Source organism: Ceratotherium simum, chromosome 3, assembly GCF_057802395.1.
Source record: "Ceratotherium simum simum isolate JZ-2026a chromosome 3, ASM5780239v1, whole genome shotgun sequence".
Taxonomy (NCBI): Eukaryota; Metazoa; Chordata; class Mammalia; order Perissodactyla; family Rhinocerotidae; genus Ceratotherium; species Ceratotherium simum.
Window position 1 is genome coordinate 74,232,490 of NC_141902.1, and position 22,375 is coordinate 74,254,864.

The following is a 22,375-nucleotide window of genomic DNA, read 5'->3' on the forward strand; positions in this document are numbered from 1 at the left end:
ATAATAGATGCCTTCTTGCTGTGTGAAGGGTGAGGGAGCTCTGTGGGGTCTTTTTTTTTTTCTTGCTGAGGAAGATTTTCCCTGAGCTAACATTTGTCACCAGTCTTCCTCTTTTTGCTTGAGGAAGATTCATGCTGAGCCAACGTCTGTTGCCAGTCTTCCTCTATTTTGTATGTGGGTTGCAGCCACAGCATGGCTGCTGACAACTGGTATAGGTCCATGCCTGGGAACTGAACCTGGGCTGCCAAAGCAGAGCGCACTGAACTTAACCACTAGCCCACTGAGCTGGCCCCCAGTGTGGGGTCTTTTTTATAAGAACACTAATCCCATTCATGAGTGCTCCACCCTCCTGACCTGAGCACCCCCACCTCCTAATACCACCACCTTTGAGGATTAGGATTTTGACATTTGTATTCTGAGGGGACATAAACATTTAGACGATAGCAGACAGAATGATAGAATATGAATGAAAGAACTATAATAAATTTCCAAACCCCATTTGAAAGTGTTGGATTTAGCACCATAAAACAGGTGAGAGCAAGAAAAACCAAGAAAATCAAACTATATCTTTAGCTAGTACTCTGCCTGTAAATTTATATGTAAAAGTTAAATAATAATGGAATAAAAAGCTATGGGAAACTTTCAATAATAAACTTTTTACAATAGCCTAACAAGAAAATCTCTCTAGTCAAATTTACATCCATTACACATCTCAAACAGCCTCTTAAATCAGTAAATGGATTTCTAAATAAGTAGCAGTTTTTATTCAAATCTAGTCTCAATATACTCCTTAGATCTTTATTTAGAACCTCATATTTTCCAAACAGTTTTTCAGATCTATGTGAACCTGAACAAGCTGTCAGAAGGAAAATCTCCAAAAACAGACCACCACATTCTGCACATGCTTAGCGGCTACACTGTGCCATCTGATTCCTTTCGAAATTGGCTAATCTAGAAATTTCTGTCTTGAGATTTAAAATACACACATAGCTGTAGAGATTAATCTGAATCTGAATTTGAATTAACTTGAATTTTTGGACAGAAAGCATATTAGTATTTCAAAATACTGATAATTTTATTAAATTCATGCATATACATATCCTGTGCTATTTTATGTGAAGTGCTAATTATATATATTCTACATGATATATATACACACACATATATACACATGTGCACACTTTATGTTTTGTGATTTTTGATAAAAAACAAAGTGTGAGTGCTCACATTGGTGGGCCAGCCACCCTCTATCCTCCCCTGGGCCCCAAGCCCCACCTTCCCTCCCCTCTCTTTTGACTGTTGTGCTCACTGGATCATGTTGGTGACATGGCAAGCCAGGGATGGGCCAATATATGTCACCCCAATGATCCATTGTATCCTTTCGATAAATATGTACCATGGCATGGGCCTGGAGGAGGTATGGTGCAGCTGAGGACTTTAGTGGGTTAAATTCCCCATGAAGGTTCATGGAGCACTGGGTTTGTTGCTGCTCTCCTGCTTGTAAGGTGCTTCTGATAAAGGTCTAACCCAACAGATTATTTTCCTACTGGCTTTATCCCTGAGATACTAGTTGGCCTGGCTATATCTCTGAGACCTTAAGATTGGATTTTTCTCACCACTGGGTACTGGGTTTGGCCTTCAACCCACCTGTGCAGCAGTAGCCCACTCTGAGTAGGTCAGTCACCATTTACCTTCTCTGGGCTTCTTTTCCTATTTGTGTCCAGCCATTGAAGTACAGGAGCAATGAGATCTTTTGCTTTATCAAGGGTAGATGAAGAACTCTGGCCATGGATGAGCTGTCCATGACGTAGGTTTGTACGTCCTCTCAGTCTTATTCTGGGAAATCGTTAATCCATTTCTCTGATGACTTTGCAAAAGTAGTTGATGACTGCTCACACAGATGCTTGAGAGTGATCATGTTCTCGTAGTGGTAAAAGGTCATTTTAAATCATGAACTATTTTTTCAATGATTCTTTTTTTTTTTTTTTTTTAAGATTTATTTTTTGGGGCCGGCTCCGTGGCTTAGCGGTTAAGTGCGCGCGCTCTGATGCTGGCGGCCCGGGTTCGGATCCCGGGCGCGCCCCGAGGCACCACTTCTCCGTCCAACGCGAGACCGAGTCCCACGTACAGCAACTAGAAGGATGTGAACCTATGACATACAGCTATCTGCTGGGGCTTTGGGGGGAAAAAAATGAATAAATAAAATCTTTAAAAAAAAAAAAAAAAAAAAAAAAAAAAGATTTATTTTTTGCCCCCAAAGCCCCAGTAGATAGTTGTTATGTCACAGCTGCACATCCTTCTAGTCGCTGTATGTGGGACTCGGCCTCAGGCTGGACAGAGAAGTGGTGCCTCGCTGCGCGCCCGGGATCCGAACCCGGGCCGCCAGCATCGCAGCGCGCGCACTTAACCACCAAGCCACAGGGCCGGCCCTCAATGATTCTTATAGCCCCTTGAGCTTGAAGCTTGGGCTAATACTAGCTTGAACTCTACTGAATAAGACAAGGAACTGAGCCTCTTGCACAGGTCCAAGTCACCATGTGATGTGAGAGAATGCTCTGGATAGGGCATGCATACCATCCTAAAATAAAACTTGGGCTCTCTGAAATTTCCTTTGGGCAGTCAAACCTTTTCAGGATCTAGGAAGATCTTGGCTGACTAAAGGGCTGGCAGATCTTACTCCTGTCACAGCTTTTCTTTGATGGTGGGCTGAAGTTTTCTGCTGTCTGTGAGAAGGCAGAGTCATTATCCTTCTCTTGTCTTCTCATCTTTCTTTTTCAGGCAACTGGTCACCTGATGTCATTGAAAGTCTCACCTTGCACCCTTGACGATACTTGGTAACATGAGCTTTTCTTCAGGCCATGCATTTTGTGTCTTTGGACCTTATCTCTGATGCTAGGAATTGGTAACGGGGTCACAAAATAGTATTTGATTTGCTCCAAAAAGCACCTGGGAGTCTGAGGTTGAGGCATCTTCATCAAAACAATGTAGCCTTGTTCTGCCTGAGAAGCTTGTTGGAAAATATATTGTAAAGTTCCCACTTGCTGTTCAAAATTGCTTAAAATTGTTAAAGTTGCCATTCCTATATTTAAAAGGTTGAATATAATGTTAAAATGAAGCTAGAACTTATTTTAGAAGATGTAAGTCATCTTGAATCTAAGTTGTCTCATTGGTTTGGCTGCCATCTTATTCCAGAACTATATTTCATACACTGGGTCAAACACCTTTTTTCCCCAGAAAAGCCATAAGCTCATGGAATTAATGAGACCCACATGATTCAAGTGCAGATATGCTTAACTCCCAAATTCTTATTTTGTTACTATCTCCCCATTAATTTTGTGTAAGTAAATAACATAAGTGATAAGTTGCTTTCCAAAAGGGATCTTGCCAATTTTTACTCCTGCCAGCAATAAGTTACATGTTAATTTCAGTGTTGTGACACTTGCCTTGGGCTTTATCATTTTTTAGGCTACTGTAAATAATCTGTCTATTTACTTCATCTTTCAAGGCTGGAGAAAATCACCTGTCTCACTTTAAATTCAGGCTTGTAAAATTCTCTATCCTTCCCAAGCACATCCGTTCTTCCTCTACTTATAAGGAGCTTTTCACATCTTCTCTTCGAACTTCCTTCCTCACTCTCATTTGATGACATTACCTCATACTTTAGTTGAAAACACAGAAACTTCTTCATCTTCCCGTTTACAAAGAGACCATCTGACATGCCTGCTGCTCACTCTTTGTCTCCTCTCTCAAAATGGAGAGAGGGTCCTTGACCATTTCGAGAGTCAGCTTCCCTTTGGCATCTTCTTTCTATTCAAGGATCTGGTCCTGCCATTCTGACCCCTCTCCTTTTACCACTATTCTCCTCTCTTGTTATGCTTTCACTGTGCAGACCTTCTTTCTGCTCTTCAGAAATATCAAGGATGTCCCTGTCCTAGGGCCTTTGCACATGCTCTTTGCTGGATGTAATACTTCGTTTCTAGATATTCATGTTTTCAGCATCATTATGTAATTATATAATTGAGGGCAGTTCAACTGTCACCTCCACAAGGAAAGTCTTGCTCTGATCTTCTACTCCTTTTCTATTACATCATCTTGTTTTATTTTTATCATAGCACTTATCCAGATCTGACATTATCTTTTCATTTTATTAGATTTCTTATTTATTAACTTTTTGCTTCCATCCATGATCATGGGGAAGCTACCGTGAGAATGTAAATTCTCTGAGAAGAGAACTGTTTCTATCTTGTGTATTGTTCCACCGGGAAAATCTAGAGTAGTGCTTGATGGAAAAAAGTATTGTATGGAGATTAAGTTTAAATTCTAGTTCTTCTTTCTGTAGTACTTGTATTTTCATATTTTCCATTTAGATTCTCAATCCATCAGAATTTAAATGGGCGTAGGATGTGAGGTAGTTATCCAATTTTTTCTTCTCAAATGATTAGCTATTTGTTCCAATGCTTACTAGTTTATTCTTCCACATGAACTTTAGAACCATTTGTTTTATCAAATTCATAAAGATATTGCTTGAGATATTGGTTGGAATTATTCTCATTAAATATTACTTTGAACGAACAAACACTATACCCTATTGAGTCTTTCCTACATGGCCATGGCGTGTCTGCATTCATGCATGTCTTCATTCATGGCTTTTAGTAGATGTTTGTCATTTTCTTCATAGACAGCCCACTGATTCCTTGATAAGAGTATTCCTATTTTTTAAAAGTGTGGTACTGTTAGAAATGGGATCATTTCTACATTATTTTTTTAACTGACTTTCTTTGGTATGTAGGAAAGCTATTGATCTATTTGTTTATAGCAATCTGTATCTATCCATCTATCCAATATCATATTCAGCCAGGCTAATCTCTTGTTATTTCTAATGGTTTAGTTAATAATCTTGAGGGTTTTAGTCTTACAATCAAATTGCTTATAATGATTTTTTAATCTTCACTTTCAATGGTTTTATTGTTATTTCTGTTTCTAGTTTTACTGCATTGATTTCAACTTCCAGAAAATGAAAAACAATAGGGATAACAGTGTACAATATGTCCTAGTTTTTCCTTATAATAGGAGTGCTTCTTGTGCCCCACTGTGAAAGATGATTTACACTTTTATTTTAATGTAGTTATGACTCATTCTTTTACATTAAATACGTATATACACACACACACACATTTTTTGGACTGTCAATTAGTTTCTAGAAACTGTGTCATGAGTTGAATAACACAGGTATCACCAATGTATGGAGTTTATATTCAACAACTAATTATAAATCAGACAACTTACCCCAAATTACCTTTTTTTACATATCAGAAATAGAAATAGATTTTATTAATTCAGTATCTTTATATAATCATTTTTTAAATTTAACGTGTAACTGTGATGTGTTAATTTCCTACCTTGATCCATCCTTGAATTCCTGAGGTAAATCCTATTTTATCATGGTGGGCAGTACTCTTAAAAAATTATTAATTCGCTTTGCCCATGGCTAATTTACAATTGTTCTTTTAAAAATCCTTAGACAACCAGTTTATTGGTAATAAACATACCTTGTGACCTAGTCATAATACAGTTTTGATTGTCGCCCACCATCCTCCTAAACATTGTTCAGTGAGATATGAAATTTCTTTGCCTTAGGTAAAAATTTGGGCAAAGCCCATGGTTTTCTGCCAATATTTCAGTAATAGTCCTTTTCCATCTTTATGTTATATGGGAATTCTCAGTTCAATGTTTAATATTAAATTCAGATTTAGCTTTAATATTTTCTCTTTCCACAGCCCAACCTTATTTCAGGTTGGAAGCCTGTAGTGGCAAAGGGAGAGTAGTTGACTTCTCAGCCTCTCTGCCTCTACTTTTCCTCTATCCCGACAATAATCCAGCTTGGTAACCTACATATGACTCCTACAGTTTTCAAGTTTATTTTGGGGGTGGGTGGAGGGAAAATAAGTAAGAAAAGTTTTATTTGAACTGGTACTGTTTTCTGGTGGCTTCCCTGGACCTAGAAGATATTGAAAATTGACTCTTCTCAGGGCTTCCCACCACTGGGCATGTCTGTCTAGCTGGTCCCTTGACCAGCACTGGGGGTTGGGGAAGTGGGTGCAGGATATGTTTCTATTCCATGGAGTCCTTTGGAACTCTTTCTGTAACTCTAGGAATACATCCTTTATGGTCATCTTCCATCTCTCTACCCATCTAGGCAGCCCTGTTATAGAGGATCCAAGATAACTCCAGATCCTCCATTTTTTCCACGTAGCTCATGTGTGATCCACAGGAAATATGTCTGCATTCCTAGACTAACGATCCAGTTCCTATTTAGTCTCCCCTACCCTGCCACCTCAAGACTATTTTAGTTTTTACAAGTGTGAAGCAAGCACCATTCCTCCTAGAGTCCCGACTGGAAGGAGTTTCACTCTCCCTTAGGGATGGCTGGAAACTCGCCCAAGAAATCTATTCCCAAGTTAGTTCCCTCTGTCTCATTACTCTGACCTCTATTAACATCCATGACTTGGCTGAAGTTTCCAAGAACAATGAGCCAATTCACTGAAATTTCCTAGTAAAATATCCAATGGTGAGGTAATAATGTGAGGCCCTTTCACAGATTTGTGATATATACCACATAAATGTGTCAAATATATTAATAAATTGTATCTATCTTTAGATTTCTTTGTGTGTTTTGACATAATATAAATCAAGAAGATTTCTCTGTTTTTGTATGATCTGTAATAGATTATAATATATGGTAAATATCTATTTCTAAAAGGGTTGGTGTATTTAAAGCATTTACCCATAAGTACATATTTTGCATGAAATGTTTTTTATTGATGCATTGTACTTTGAATAGGTAATTGAATGACATTTTCCACCCTAGCATACACAGCTTCAGTTTCTGCTGTACTTATAGGTCTCTTTAGGTTTTCTTCTTGTATAAATCTTGAAAGTTTACGTTTTTCAGGAAAATGTCCTTTTTATCTGGATTTTCTAATTCATTAGCATGCACACATGCATTACCCTCTTAAACGTATTGTTATATTCCCTTCTTCATTATACTTTTATTCAGTCGCATCAAGAAATATTTATCTATTTTATTTATATTTTTAAAGACCTAGGCTTTGATTTTATATCATAATTCTGTTCATTAATTTCTGCTCTATCTCTGTAAACATCCTCCTCCTCTTGCTTTTAAAGATCTCTTTATTGGGAAGTGACATCAACAAAATGTTAGACTAAGAAGTTCCAAGCTCTTCTTGTTTCTCTATAGAAACATCACAAAACAAGCAGAAGCTGTCTGAACCAACTTTTTAGGAGCTCTGGAAAATATTCTAAAGTTGATGGCAACCAACCAAATGCCAAATAAAGAAAAATCTATATTCAAACAGTAGGAAAGTCTTATGACATTTTTACCTGCCATTTCTCCCCTCCCCTCCCTGTTGCCCAGTGGTCTCGAGCAGGCGGCAACCCCATTACCAGTCTGCCTGTTGCACTGAGGGAGCAGAGCAGAACTTGTTTATGAATTATTGTGTCACATATGTTCTAAACTGTCTGGAGGATACCTGAAGGACTGAAGCAAGATGCTCATCTATATTTTGCATAACTCAGAATGCAGGCAGGAAAAGAGGCAGGTACTTCTGATAAAGGCTACAACATGTCTACAAATCCATAGATGTCTAGGGCAAGAGATTCTGGGTGGAAACGTAAAATAGATCATCTAAGGCCTAAAGGAGAATCTGGGGTGAGACTCTTTGGGAAATTTGGTCATTCAAAAGGAGCCACATATACAGGAGAATTTATAAAGCCATGCATATGGCCAGGCAAGACATATGCTCAGAAAAGTCCTGAGAAGACCTAAGTTTTTACTTTGGCTGAACCCTAGGCGCAAAGCCATCCTAACTAAGTGGTAAAGGAATGAGCCAGCACAGAGCCAATCTGCAAAAACTTGAAGAGGTGGATCTTCTCTCTTTTTTGTTTGTTATTATGGGATTCTTTTGTGTGCTTTAGCTCCTGACATTCAAAGAAATCTCTGTTAAAACATTAGCTGAACATGAACTAATGGGACAGAGACTGCTGATTACACTTGACAAGGAGTAGTCTTTTCAAAAAAACTTGAGAAATCTCTCAAAACAAATGGACTATGAAATCCTTTCCTCCCCCCTGCAAAACAAACAGACAAAAACAGCAAACCCTGGGGAAAGGGGAAACATCTGATTTCTAGAGTAACAACATTATAATAGTCAAATGCCCAATTTTCAAGAAAAAAAATCACAAGACATACAAAGAAACAGGAAAACATGATCCATTCGAAGGAACAAAATAAATTGACAGGAAGCATCCCTGAGTAAACCCAGACATTGGATTTACTAGATGAAGACTTTAAGTCATTTGTCTCAACTATATTCAAAGAGCTAAGGGAAAACATGGACAAAGAACTAATGGAAATAGGGAAAATGATATATGAATAAAATGAACAAAATAAAGAGAAATTGTAAAAGGGAGCCAAACAAATTCTGAAGTTGAAAAATATAATAATTAAAGTAAAGAATTCACTAGAGGTGTTCACCAGCAGATTTGAGCAAGCAGAGGAAAGAATCAGCATAATTGAAGATAGGACATTTAAAATGATTGAGTCTGAGGAACAGAAAGAAAAAAGATTGAAGAAAAGTGAATGAAGCCTAAGGGACTTGTGAGAAACCATCAAGTGCACCAATATATGTATTATGGAAGTCCCAAGAGATGAGAGTGAGAAAGGGGCAGAGAGATTATTTGAAGAAATATTGGCCAGAAACTTCCCAAAGTTGATGAAAACATGAATCTACAAATCCAAGAATCTCAATGAACTCCAATTTGGATAAAACTAAAGAGACCCACACTAGGAAACGTTTAATCAAACTGTGAAAAGCCACAAACACAGAGAATCTTGAAATCATTAAGAGAGAAGGGACTCATCACACATAAGGGAGCCTCAAAAAAAGATTATCAACCAATTTTTCATCAGAACCTTGGAGGCCAGAAGGCAGTGGGATGATTAAATATATAAAATAATGAAAGACAAAATCTATCAAGAGAGAATTCTATATCTGGCAAAATTGTCCTTCAAAAATGAGGATTAAGTAATAAATCTCAGATAAACAAAAGCTGAGGAACTTTATTACTACCACAACTTCCCCACAAGAAAGGGTAAAGGTAGTCTTTCAGATTGAAATGAAAGGATGCTAGACAGTAACTTGAAAGTGTATGAAGTTGTAAAGATCTCCAGTAAACATAAAGCCAGTATTATTTTAATTTTTGTTTGTCATTCCACTTTTTATTTTCTACATGATTTAAAAGTCTAGTGTATAAAAATAATTATAAATCTATGTTATTAAGTACACAATGTATGAAGATGGACTTTGTAACATTAATAACAGAGGGATGTGCAAAGCAAATTGAGTAGAGATTTTATATGTGGTTAATGCTGGTATCCATTCAAATTAGTTATTATAATTTTAGGATGTTATATAATCCCCATGGTAACCAAAAAAAAATATCTATGGAATTTGATGGAGGAAATGAGAAGGGAATCAAAACATGTCACACACACACAAAATAAATTAAACAGAAAAGAAAACTAAGATGGAGAAAATGAAGGAACAAAAGGCTATAGGACATACAGAAAATGAGTGGCAAAATGGCAGATTAAGTCTTTCCTTATCAGTAATTACTTTAAATGTAAATGGATTAAACTCCTCAAACAAGAGCTAGAGATTGGCAGAATGGATAAAAAGTAAGACAGGATTTATCTATATGCTGTCTACAAGAGACTCACTTTAGATCTAAAGACACAAATAAATTTAAAGTGAAAGGATGAAAAGATGTATTCCATACAAATAGTAATGAACAGACAGCTGAAGTGGCTATACTAAAATGAGATGAAACAGACTTTAAGCCAGAGACTGTAACAAGAGACAAAGAAGAACACCATTTATTGATAAGAGTAAATTCACCAAGGTGATATGATAGTTATAAACATATATGCACCAAACATCAGAACTCCAAAATATATGAAGCAAACATTCACAGAATTGAAAGGAGAAATAGACAGTTCTACAATAATACTAAAACTTAGGAGATGCTGGCAAGCAGTGCTAAGAGGGAAATTTATACCTGTAGACAGTTACATTTAAATGAACCCGACTTTATACCTTAAGGAACCAAAAACAGAAGAGTAAATTAAATCAAAGCTCGCAGAAAGAATAAAATAATAAAGAGTAGAGCAAAGGCAAATAAAATAGAGAGTACTAAAACTATGTAGAAAAGCCAATGAAACCAAAATTTGGTCCTTTGAAAAGATCAACCAAATGGACAAACCTTTAGTTAGAGTGACTGAGAAAACAGAGAGAAGACTCAAATAAGTAAAATCAGAAATGAAAAGGGGAACATCACTACAGTTTTACAGAAATAAAAAAGTCTATAAAAGAATACTATGAAAAATTGTATGCCAGGGGCTGGCCTGGTGGTGTAGGGTTAAGTTCGCATGCTCCGCTTTGGTGGCCCGGGGTATGCAGGTTCAGATCCCAGGCATGGACCTATGCACCACTTATCAAGCCGAGCTGTGCTAAGCATCCCACATATAAAGTAGAGGAAGATGGGCACAGATGTGAGCCCAGGGCCAATCAACAAAAAGAGGAGAATTGGTAACAGATGTTAGCTCAGAGCTAATCTTCCTCACCAAAAAAAAAAAAAAAAAAAAAAAAAAATATATATATATATATATATATATATATATATATATATATATATGTGCCAGAAAATTGGAGAACCTAGATGAAATGGACAAATTTCTAGAAACACACATCTTACCAAAACTCAATCATGAAGAAATAGAAAATCTGAACAGACCTATAACTAGTGTGGTGATTTAATCAATAATCAGAAAACTCCCAACAAAAAAAGCTTGGACCAAATGGCTTCACTGGTGAATTCTACCAAACACGTAAAGAAGAATTAACCCCAGTTAATGCAAAGTCAAGCTCTTACAAAAAAGTTGAAGAGGAAAGAATTCTTCCGTACTCATTCTATGAGGCCAGCATTATTCTGATACCAAAGCCAGACAAAGACACTACAAGAAAAGAAACCCACAGATCATTATCCCTTGTGAATATTAATGCAGAAATCCTCAACAAAATATGCAAACTGAATTCCATAACATTTACCAAGACCAAGTGGGATTTATTCCTGGAATGCAAGAATGGCTCAATATAGGAAAATGACATTAACAAAATGAAGGGAAAAACAACACATGATCATCTCAATTGATGCAGAAAAGCCATTTGACAAAATTTAACCCCGTTTTATGATAAAAATGTGCAAAGAACTAGGAATAGAAGAAAACTTCCTCATATGATATTGGCTATATATGAAAAACTCACACTTAAAATCATATTCATTTGTGAAAGATTGAAATCTTTTCCCCTAAGATCAGTAACAAGTCAAGGATACCTGGTTATACCATATCTGTTCTAACTGGACAGGAAGCAGTAAAATTGTCTGTGCAAATGACATGGTCTTATGTAGAAAACCTAAAGATTCCATGACTGCCCCCCTAAACTGTCAGATCTAAAAACAAATTCAGCAAAATTGCAGATTTCAAAATCAACATAAAAAAAAATCAGTTGCATTTCTATATACTAACAATGAACAATCCAAAAAGAAAATTGAGCAAGCAGTTTTATTTACAGTAGTATCTAAAAGAATGAAATAGTTAGGAATAAGTTTAATGATGGAGGCAAAAAACTTGTACACTAAAAACTATAAAACATTGCGGAAAGAATTTAAAGAAGACATAAGTAAATGGAAAGACACTTTGTATTCATTTATTGGAAGACATTGTTAAGATGACGATACTACCCAAAGTGATCTACAGATTTAATCCAATCTCTATTAAAATCTCAATGACTTTTTTGTTTTTTTTGTCAAATGGAAAAACTCATTCTGAAATTTATATGGAATTGTGTGGAACCCCAAATATCCAAAACAAGCTTGAAAAAGAAAAAGTTGAAGTCTCACATTTCCTGATTTCAAAACTTACTACAAAGCCATGGTAATCAAAACAATGTGATACTGTCATAAGAACAGACACATAGGCTAATGGAACAGAATAGAGAGTCCAGAAATAAATTCTTGCATATATGATCAAATGATTTTCAACAGAGGTGCCAAGACCATTCAAAGAGTAAAGGACTGTCTTTTCAACAAATAGTGCTGGGAAAACTGGACATCCACACGTAAAAGAATGAAGCTGGATGCTTACCTTATACCGTATACAGAAGTGAACTCAAAATGGATAAACGATGTAAATGTATGAGCTAAAACTATAAAACTCCTAGAAGAAGCCATAGGGGTAAATTTTCATGACACTGGATTTGGCAATGATTTCTTGGATATGACATTAAAAGCACAGGAAATAAAAGAAAAAAATAGATAAATTGGACTTCATCAAAATTAAAGTCTTCTGTGCATCAAAGAACACAATCAACAGAGTGAAAAGGCAACCCGTGGAATGAGAGAAAATATTCTCAAATCATATATCTTATAAAGGTAGTTAATATCCAGAATATATACAGAACTCCTACAAGTCAACAACAACAACAAAAAATGATCTGTTCAAAAATAGGCAAAGGACTTGAATAGACGTATTTCTTCAAAGGAGATATACAAATGGCCAATAAGAATGTGAAAAGGTGCTTAACATTATTAGCACTAAGGGAATGCAAATGAAAACGACAGTGAGATACCACTTCACACCCATTAGGATGACTATTATCAAAAAATGGAAAAGGACTAGTGTTGGCAAAGTTATGGAGTAATTGGAACCCTTATGCATTGCTAATGGGAATGTAAAACAGTTCAGAAACTGTGGAGAACACTATGATAGTTTCTCAAAAAGTTAAACATAGAATTATCATAAGATCTAGCAATTCCACTTCTAGGTATATACCAAAAGAAACAAAAGCAGTGACTCAAACAGATACTTGTATAACAGTGTTCACAGCATTAGTCACAATAGCCACAGCCACAATAGCCACAAAGTTGAAACGACCCAAATGTCCATCAACACATTAAGGGATAAACAAAATGTGGTATATACATACTGTGGAATATTATTCAGCCTTAAAAAGGTATAGAATTCTGATACATGCTACAACATGGATGAGCTTTGAAAACATGGTAAATGAACTAAGCTACGTACAAAAGGACAAATATTATACGATTCCACTTATATGAGGTACCTAGAATAAGTGAATTCATAGAGAGAGAAAGTAGATTACAGAAGTCCCGGGAGAAGGAGAGAGTGGGGAGTTATTGTTTAATGGGGACAGAGTTTCTGTTTGGGAAGATGAGAAAGTTCTGCATATGGATGGTGGTGATAGTTGCACAGTAATGTGAATGTACTTAATGCCATTGACCTGTACACTTAAAAATGATTAGAGTGGTAAATTTTATGGTATGTATATTTTACTCCAATTTTTTAAAAAATAGTTCTGTATTGTTTCATGTTTAATTCTAATTTATTAACTTGTGTTCTGTTTAATTTTGCTCTGTTTCTCTAGTAAAGCTCAGTTTCATACTTGTTTTCTGTCCTATCCCTATCATATTCTCTCTATTTTCAAAGCTTTGTCTTCTTCCTCTGCCATTAGGAAGGTGTTACAAGTTTGCCCTCTCCTTTCCACTCTAAGAATGGTCCCCAGACCAGCAACAGCAGCAACATCCTCTGGGAAATTCAGAATTATAGACCCACCCCAGACCTTCTGCTCAGAATCTATCTGCATTTTAACAAGATCCCTCAGTGACTTGTGTGCCCATTGAAGTTTAAGAAGTCATCCATGTCAGTAAATGACCGTGTCAATTCTTCAGTTTCTGTCTTCAGTCTCCATCTTCAGTACAAATTTCAATTCAGCACTTGCTGTGGGGAGTCCTTGCATTCTTCTCTCAGTTTTACAGCGTCTGTCCGTCTATGCCTTCATCTCAGCCTATTCTTTCCTTATGTCTCCCTGTTCTTGTTTATTTAAAGAGAGCATATGCATTCATGCCTTTTGACACCAGACACATATCTTCCAAATTTTTCAACTTTCATTTTCTATGCTTCCATACTTTTCATTGAACACCTCTTTGTTTTATTGAGAATGTTTATCCTTCAGTGGGACAGATTCGTGGACAGTGATTTTCTAGTGAGACTGTGGATGTGGTAACTTTGGCTCCCTTCAGCCTCACTCTCACCTTGGAAGCTTTAGCCCCTAGGGTATAAATCTGAAGATCAGGTTAATTGCTCCATTTGTGATACCTAATTGCCATTCATTGAGGGTAGGTCCACCCCTCTGACTGCTGGGTTAACTGATTAGGTCATGAGGGCAGGTGCGATGTATGGTACTTGGAATAGAGTCTTGAATGATGTCTTCCACTCTGGCACCACGGCTTCCCTGCCCTGTGTGTATCTGCCTCTAGCTGCATTGCCTTTTCTTTGAGGTGGTGGGCTGTTGGCATTTGACTAGGTCTCCCCCACTACTTTCAAGCAGGGAGTTGTATACTCTAAAGCTATAGAGGGGGAGAGAGAGAGGAGCTGGAGGTGGGGCAGTTAGAGGGCAGTCCAGGTCTCTCATTCTGTCTGGCTCAATAATGTTTTTCTAGCCCTTTCCAGTGGAGCTTACTGTGGTGATGAAGATGTTCTATAATCTGTACTGTCCGATACAGTAGCCACCAGCCATATGTGGCTATTGAGCACTTGAAATGTGGCTAGTGCAACAGAGGAACTGAATTTGTAATTTTATTTAATTTTAATTAACCTAAAATTTAAATGTAAATAGTCACATGTGGCTAGTGGCTATCATTTTGGACAACACAGTTCTAGAAGTGAAGCCCCGCAAGTGCCATAATTAGATCTAGATGGTTGGGGAGACTCAAAGGACTTTTCTGATTCCTTCAAACTGTTTCCTCCCTTTCTTTTCAGAGGGATGAGCCTGTGGTGTTATCCTGAGAAATTCCTCGGTCCCCCACCCAACAGTGCTGTTCCTGGCAGGTGCTCGAGGGTCTGGCACACACTTCTCTCTTGGCTTGGGTTTTTAGCAGTGTTGCCAGTTTGGGGCTTTGTGTTGCTTTATCACCATATTCTTTGAAAATCAGGAGGAGGCACATCAGGGCCGGTCTCATTTGCCTGACGTGACTACTCTTTTCACCAAGATTGATATTCCTGAAATTATAGTGGATATATGCTGAAATAGAGAAATAGATGCTCCTGCTTTAGAAAAATACTAAAGGCTTTGCTATCTTATGACACTCCTGAATAGTATCTATATCTGTAAGATAATTTATGCTTTTCCATGTATGCAGTTACTTGTGTTGATTGTTGTATCTGTCATCTATTGCCACAACATTGCTGCATAACAAACAGCTAGAAAGCCTCCATGTCAGATGATGATAAGTGCTCATTGCTAGTGTGTCTGGGTGATTGTTGAGCATCTCTGCTGATCCTGGCCAGCTCACTCACAAGCACACGGGTGGGTGATCTCTGCAGGTACGAGTGGGCACCCATATCCTTCTCCTATGTCCATTCTCCTCCTACGACCAGCAGACTCATCTGGGCATGGTTTTCTCACAGCAAAGGCAGAAGCACAAGGGAAGACCAGAAACACAGAATGCCTCTTGGGGGCTAAGCTTGGGACTGGCACCCTGTCACTTCTACACATTCTGTCAGACAAAGCAAGTCACAAAGTTGGCCCTCATTAAAGAGGTGGGCAGACAGCTCCTCTTTAGTGAGAAGAATTGCAAATGACATGGCAAAGAGAGTAGATACTGGGAAGGGGGGAAGGAGTGGGGCTGCCAACACAATCAGCTTACCACAACAATTTTCTCAGCAACATCCTCAAAGAGTCTGCATAGCAAAGGACTTTGGACAGTTCTGTGAACATATTTTCTTATGTTTTTTGTAAAACAAAACAAAAATTGGGATAACTTAAATGTTGGCTTATGCCCTATGCCCTCTCCACATTGGATAAGTACTTGCTTTAGAAGAATGCTTGGTTGATCTGAATTATTTGACTTGGTCCTTAATCCCAGCATCTGAGTTCCTGTTCCTGGAAAAATGATAGACGCCTCCGCTGCCTGATGCACCTGGCATGTGGGGAACCAGGAATGAAGATGAGTAAGAGTTACCATAGAGTGGGTGCAAAGAGCTAAATGGTTACCAGTAAAGCAGTACTCTAGGTGTGCTGCCTATCCAATGGCCATAGATAACAACTGTTGCTCAGAGTTCTCGGATGTTTGGGCACCCCCAGTGCAAATCACACAGAAGGTGATGCTAACTTGCTCCCGGGTCCAGTTAGTTTAACAAGACTGCAGTCAGAGAGCCAGGATTCCTGCATTGATGGCTGCATTTTCCTGTGATGCTCACTGCAGTGGAAGTAATAAATCTCATAGGCGTGAACATCAGCCTGTTAAGAATTCATTCTGCAGCAGAAGGATTGAGAGACTACTCAGCTATTAATGCAGAGGGTGTCATCCAAGCATCTTGAGCAGTGAGCCCATGGAGGCTCTCAGAGGGTCAGTAATCATGCAAGGTCAGAGGTCCTCCTGGGAGTGCTTGAGAGAGGGCAGGTGTCCCCTCTGGCTCTTAAATTTGGGGGATTAAAGCCAAGAAGGGCCAAGCTACCTCTTTCTCTTTCCACATTTTGCTTGAATCCCATGCTGTTGCTTACATCTTGCCCCTGTATCTTCAAAGTCATTTTTTGTTCAGTGAGTATTTATGTGTGCATATGGGCACTGATCTAGGCATTGGGGAGATGGCTGTAGACAGGAGAGACAAAGCCGTGTTCTCAGGCTCACCTGAGGAAGGGCGAGGGGCCTGTAAGTCAGCAAATAGATGGACGCTTCCATTGTAGATAGTTCTAAGTGTAATGAGAGATTAAAATGGAAGTAATGAGAGGAGAGAGAGCTGGGGTTGAGATACTTCAGTTCTGGAAGGCCTCCGAGAGAGCTGGTTAAGGACATTTTAATCTCTGCCCTCCCTGGTATTTACCATGAATCTAAAAGATTCGTACAAGGGGAGAAAGAGATTGTGTGCCTTGTCCTAATGATTCACTTTAAACATGGATCCCAGACTCTGCCCGTAGTCCACCTTTCCCAGAAACATTGACAAGGAGTACTTCCGTACCTCAAATGACAAATGGACATTTCAGGCAAATGTTTGTACTAGTAAATGTGTTCCTGACCAGCCAACAGTGACATTTCCACAGCAGCCTTTCCAGGTGGTTTGTGGAGAAATCTGTATTTGTGCAATGACATGAAGGATTTGCATCTGCTTATATTCTTTTTAATTGGTGGAAATTTAAAACTGGAAGTGCTGACACCAAAGTACATCTCATAAGGTTAATAAAATTGAGACAAAGTGAAAACCCTTCAACATGCCGAAAACCGTAGGTCTCCTTGACTCAGGCTCCTTTACTCAGCTGTGCAGGCAAAGGACACACACAGATTGTTCATAGACAGTGTCCAGAGATGGCAGGTATCTCATAATAGGATTTTAAACTTGCTCCTTAGCATATAATGCTCCCCTTATAAACTTCAAGTTTATTCCTTGAATTTTCATACTTTTGACTGTTAAACATATATTTAGGATTGTTTCACTTATAACAGCAGGACTATCTACTAAACCCTATTCCACAATGGGTTAAATATCACTACTGTTTCTGCAGGTGTACTGTGTAGAATATTTATTTTCTCCCTTTGTATATTTCCAACTTGTCATATATATAATGAGAATATTATGTAGATATATGATCTCTGTGTGTGTATATACGTGTGTGTGTGAGATACATATGTATATAGCCAATTTCTCTACCCTTTTTGCTTCTCTTTCAAAACAAGAACCTCATTCCCTGAGTAGGCTTTTAAAAGTTGAATATATTTCATACTGTAAGGCAGAAGAGGTGTCAGGGAGGTAGTGGAGTGTAGCGTTCAGGTGGCCTGGATCTGAATGCTGCATCTGTCTTCCAGTAGCATTGTAAACGTGGTCAACCTACTTATTCTTTGCAAGCCTTGGTTTGCTCATCTGCAAAATGGGAGTAATAATAAGACCTCTGTGGTGTGGTTGTTGTGAGATTAAATATACAAGTATTCAAGTGCTGAGCACAGAGCTGGGCATAAAGCAAACCCAACCAATGTTATGTGAAGTAAAGGTAGGATTTCATGCTGTCCTGGGCACCGAGGTAGTAAGTCAGCCACCTTTCCTATAGCCTTGTCCCGTCCTCTGTCCCTTGCTTCTCTACTTCTCCATCAATTTTTTTTTTTTTTTGCTGAGGAAGATTCACCCTGAGCTAACATCTGCCACCAATCTTCCTCATTTTTTGCTTGTGGAAGATTAGCCCTGAGCTAACATCTGTGCCAATCTTCCTCTGTTTTATATGTGGGCTGCCACCATAGTATGGCTGACGAGTAGTGTAGGTCCACACCTGGGATCCGAACCCCCGAACCCAGGCCTCCGAAGTGGAGCATGCCAAACTTAACCACTATGCCATGGTGCTGGCCCCTCCATCATTTTTTTTTTTTTTTTTTTTTACTTTCTACTTTAAGCACCCTCCAAGTGTGACTATTTGTAAAGAAAGGACATATTGAATGCAGACATCTTTTCTGTTGCTTGGCCACCATCTTTCTCTGCTTTTCTATCAGAAGCATACGTTGCAGCCATAGAGACTCTAAGTACTGCTCTCTCTTAATCGAAAAACAAAAAAGAGGGGCCGGCCCGGTGGCATAGCAGTTAAATTCCTGCATTCCGCTTCAGCGGCCCATGGTTCGCAGGTTTGGATCCTGGGTGCGGACCGACGCACCACGCGTCAAGACTTGCTGTGGCAGCGTCCCATACAAAGTGGAGGAAGATGGGCACGGATGTTAGCCCAGGGCCAATCTTCCTCAGCAAAAAAAAGGAGGATTGGCAATGGATGTTAGCTCATGGCTGATCTTCCTCACAAAAACAAACAAAAAAAGAAACAACGACCAAAAAAAAAGTAAGGAATCTGCTGAAGAGTAATACTGCATAAATCCTCACCCAGTCATATTTCTCATTGACTTCACCACTATTCCTTAGAAATAGGAGTGGAATTCTCAGATTACAGAGGGCTGTGGAAGTGGAGCTAAATGTTGGTTAAATTCTCCTCTCAGGACAAATAACATTTATTAGGGAAAAATATGAAAAAGTGTGTGTGAGTGTTGGGGATTCTGCAAACGGAGCTCAGATGTCATTATGGCTTCCCTGCCCTTGGTTGATCTCCATTAACTAGGCTTGTGCTCTCAGTTCTACAGACCGTGAAATTCCCTTGTATGGTTTCTGCAAAGTCCCAGGGCTGCAAAATTTGGTCAATTCACTCAGTCCACTCCCTAAGCCTGTCATAAGTTCAGCCAACTTGATTGAAGGTTTTGTGGCTCAGGCAGGGGTTCTGGCAGGCTGCCCCTTTCTTGATCTCTCTGACCCCCTTCCGTTTTCTTGCTTTTCTGTCCCGAAAGCACACAGACCCTTTCCTTCTTCCGTTGTGTCATCCCTGTGCTGACCTTTCACAGCAAGAGTAGCCTCTCGTGTCTTACTTTCCACCATGAAAGAGTTTTCCACGCATTTCTTCCATAGGAAGAAGAGTAATGAATAGATGTTTTTACCTTCTTCCTCAAGTAAATGGGAAAAGGGCTCCATTTTATGGACAGTATTATACCAGAATGAGAAGACAGGACAACAGCTGTACTGGGGATGCTCTCACCAATTCTTCTAGCTTCATGTTCCCCTTCCAATAATCACACTCTACATAATGTGACAATAAGTGTGAGTCCCCAAACAGTTTGGATATGTTTGTGTTTGTGTGCATGTGTTTCAGGGATGATACTGGGCAATAAATAAGGAAAACAAACAAAAAATAGTACCCTCAATTATTGACTCTGTTCAAGTGAATAGGTACCAAATGTGTGGGAAAATTTAAAAATTTGAACATTTCCAGAAGAGATCTTTTCTCTTCCTCATAAAAATTCATAATTTTAGCAGAACTTTTTTCTAATTTTGCCTTGTAGGCATCTTGTATGGATGTTGGGTTGTCAATCTGCCATAAAACATGCCAGAGTTTAAAAGTGTGAGGCTGGTTCTTCAGTTGGCTAGAAAGTCAGATGCTGTAGAAAAATATACCCAAGATCTATGTGTTCACTTTGGATTATAGAATATAATTCACTCCTTGGAATGATAATTGCAAGTATTATGACATTTGGAAAGAACACACTTTCAGCATTGGTATGGGTCTTATAGCATTTGTCTGTATGACACTTGCATGCTATTTATAGAGAAAAATTCAGCATTGACCCATGATTGCCAAAAATGTTGACATTTTCGCTCTCTGCTCTTCTCAGCCATTGAAATGTAGAACTTTCCTTAATCTGCTGCTTAACCCGATGCTATAGAAGGACATACTTTACTCCATTATTCCCTTAGCCCCTGCATTTAGGTTAAATGAGACAAGCGCAACAGAACTGGCACATGCTTGGTGTTTTACTGGTGTTTTGTTTAGGATCTGCTGATAGGAGCAGAACTTGCTTATGTTGCCTGAAGTAGTAGAAGGTTTGTTGTGAATATTCAGACAGAAGGCTATCCAGAGAAAGCTGAATACTGGGCTTCAGGAAAGGTGGAACCAGGAGGCCGGCCTGGTGGCGCAGCGGTTAAGTGCGCCTGCTCTGCTTCAACGGTCCAGAGTTCGCAGGTTCGGATCCCGGGCGCGCACCAATGCACCGCCTATCAAGCCATGCTGTGGCGGCGTCCCGTATAAAGTAGAGGAAGGTGGGCACTGATGTTAGCCCAGGGCCAATCTTCCTCAGCAAAAAGAGGAAGATCAGCATTGGATGTTAGCTCAGGGCTGATCTTCCTCACAAAAAAAAAAAAAAAAACAAACGTGGAACCTGGAAAGTGGTTGGGAATTCAAGGTAACTCCAGGGATCTCAGGAGAGGGCATTCTTACTTCTTCATTCTTATGATCCACCGTTGAATGGGCGGTGGAATGGGCTTGGCCAGGGCTGCCAGTTGCACAACTTCCACATCAGCCGTGAGAATCCTGCTCCCTGAGGTGTGTAGTACACAGCCTGCAAGGCCGTGTGCTGTGGCCCAGCCACAGCGACCACTGTCTCTTCATCCATCTTCTCTTTGCATTTCTCTACCTCTCTTATGCTTTCTCGTGCCTTACTCTCCAATTTGAAAATGGCATCACATGCCTCTATTCATGAACTTGCAAGTTCAGCTCCATTCTTGTCTTTTCTTTAACTAACTTCTATGGAGGAGAATCCCTTCAGCTCCATTCTGCCTTTTAACTCAGGCCACATCCTAGATTCTTGATCAACTAATGGTTGACTGTCCACGAATCAGGGACCCACCCCAGTGGTGGGGAAGTGGTGGGATTCTAGAAGAGAAAATATAAAACATAGTGGCCTAATTGTTGCATTTTCAACAGAGGCTTTGGGTAGATTGATTCCCCTAAAACGAGGCTATAGACAGAGTAGGAAATGAACTTGACATTTCTGGAAGCGTTGTCTCTCAATGTACAGTTGGTTTAATCACTGCCTGACAGAGGCTTAACTGTCCTTGGGTCATGATAGCAGTTCTTTCCATGGCTATGGTTGCCCTGAAGGGAAGCTGACCCACTCATTTTGATTCATAATCAATAACATAAAAGCCAAATATTCTCTTTGAAAAGATAGACGATCTCATGGTGAAAAGCTCTGGAGTGTTAGGATGCAGGCCAGCGGATGACTATAATAAAATAAAATCAAGCAGAAGCTTAGCTCAGAGTTCCAGAGTGTAGCCTGTGGATCTGTAGCTACTTGAACACTTCACATGGAAAGTCAGAGAATTCAATCTTAATCTAACCAGTGCTGTCACCACACATAAATTTTCTCTGTGCTCTAAAGGTTAGAGAGCCACTAGACAATGACCCAGAACAAAAATGGAAGATAAGAGCTTCGCGAGAAACCCCTTTCTCTGCCCTTGATTATCCAAAGTACATGAGACTCCATGAAGAATTTTATAGGATTTAAAGTTTTTGTGTTGCTTTTCTTGATAAAGCCAGCCTACAGTATACTAAAAACCTATTCATTCAGTGTATATCATGAAATATGTTTAGTCAGGTGTACTTTGGGGAGAGGGTCCTCCGTGAGGGTTACTCATCCTCTATCTAGAAGTGGTTTTCCTGCTGCATGTCTCATCCTGTCTTTAATATCTGCCCTCACTCTGTGTGTTTCAGAATCACCACGACTGCAGCGTGCATGATGGACCTGAGGAGGTATCCCTTGGACGAGCAGAACTGCACTCTGGAAATTGAAAGCTGTGTGTATCTGTATT

At 39.0% G+C, this 22,375-nt stretch overlaps 1 protein-coding gene across 1 annotated transcript in view; it reads left to right on the top strand.

Annotated features, from left to right (window-relative positions):
* GABRB3 (gamma-aminobutyric acid type A receptor subunit beta3) overlaps positions 1-22,375 on the top strand; it is a 203,505-nt gene that overhangs the window by 146,591 nt on the left and 34,539 nt on the right. Inside the window, 1 exon segment of the mRNA XM_004421910.3 lies at positions 22,278-22,360. Within this exon segment, the coding sequence (XP_004421967.2) occupies positions 22,278-22,360 (83 nt within the window).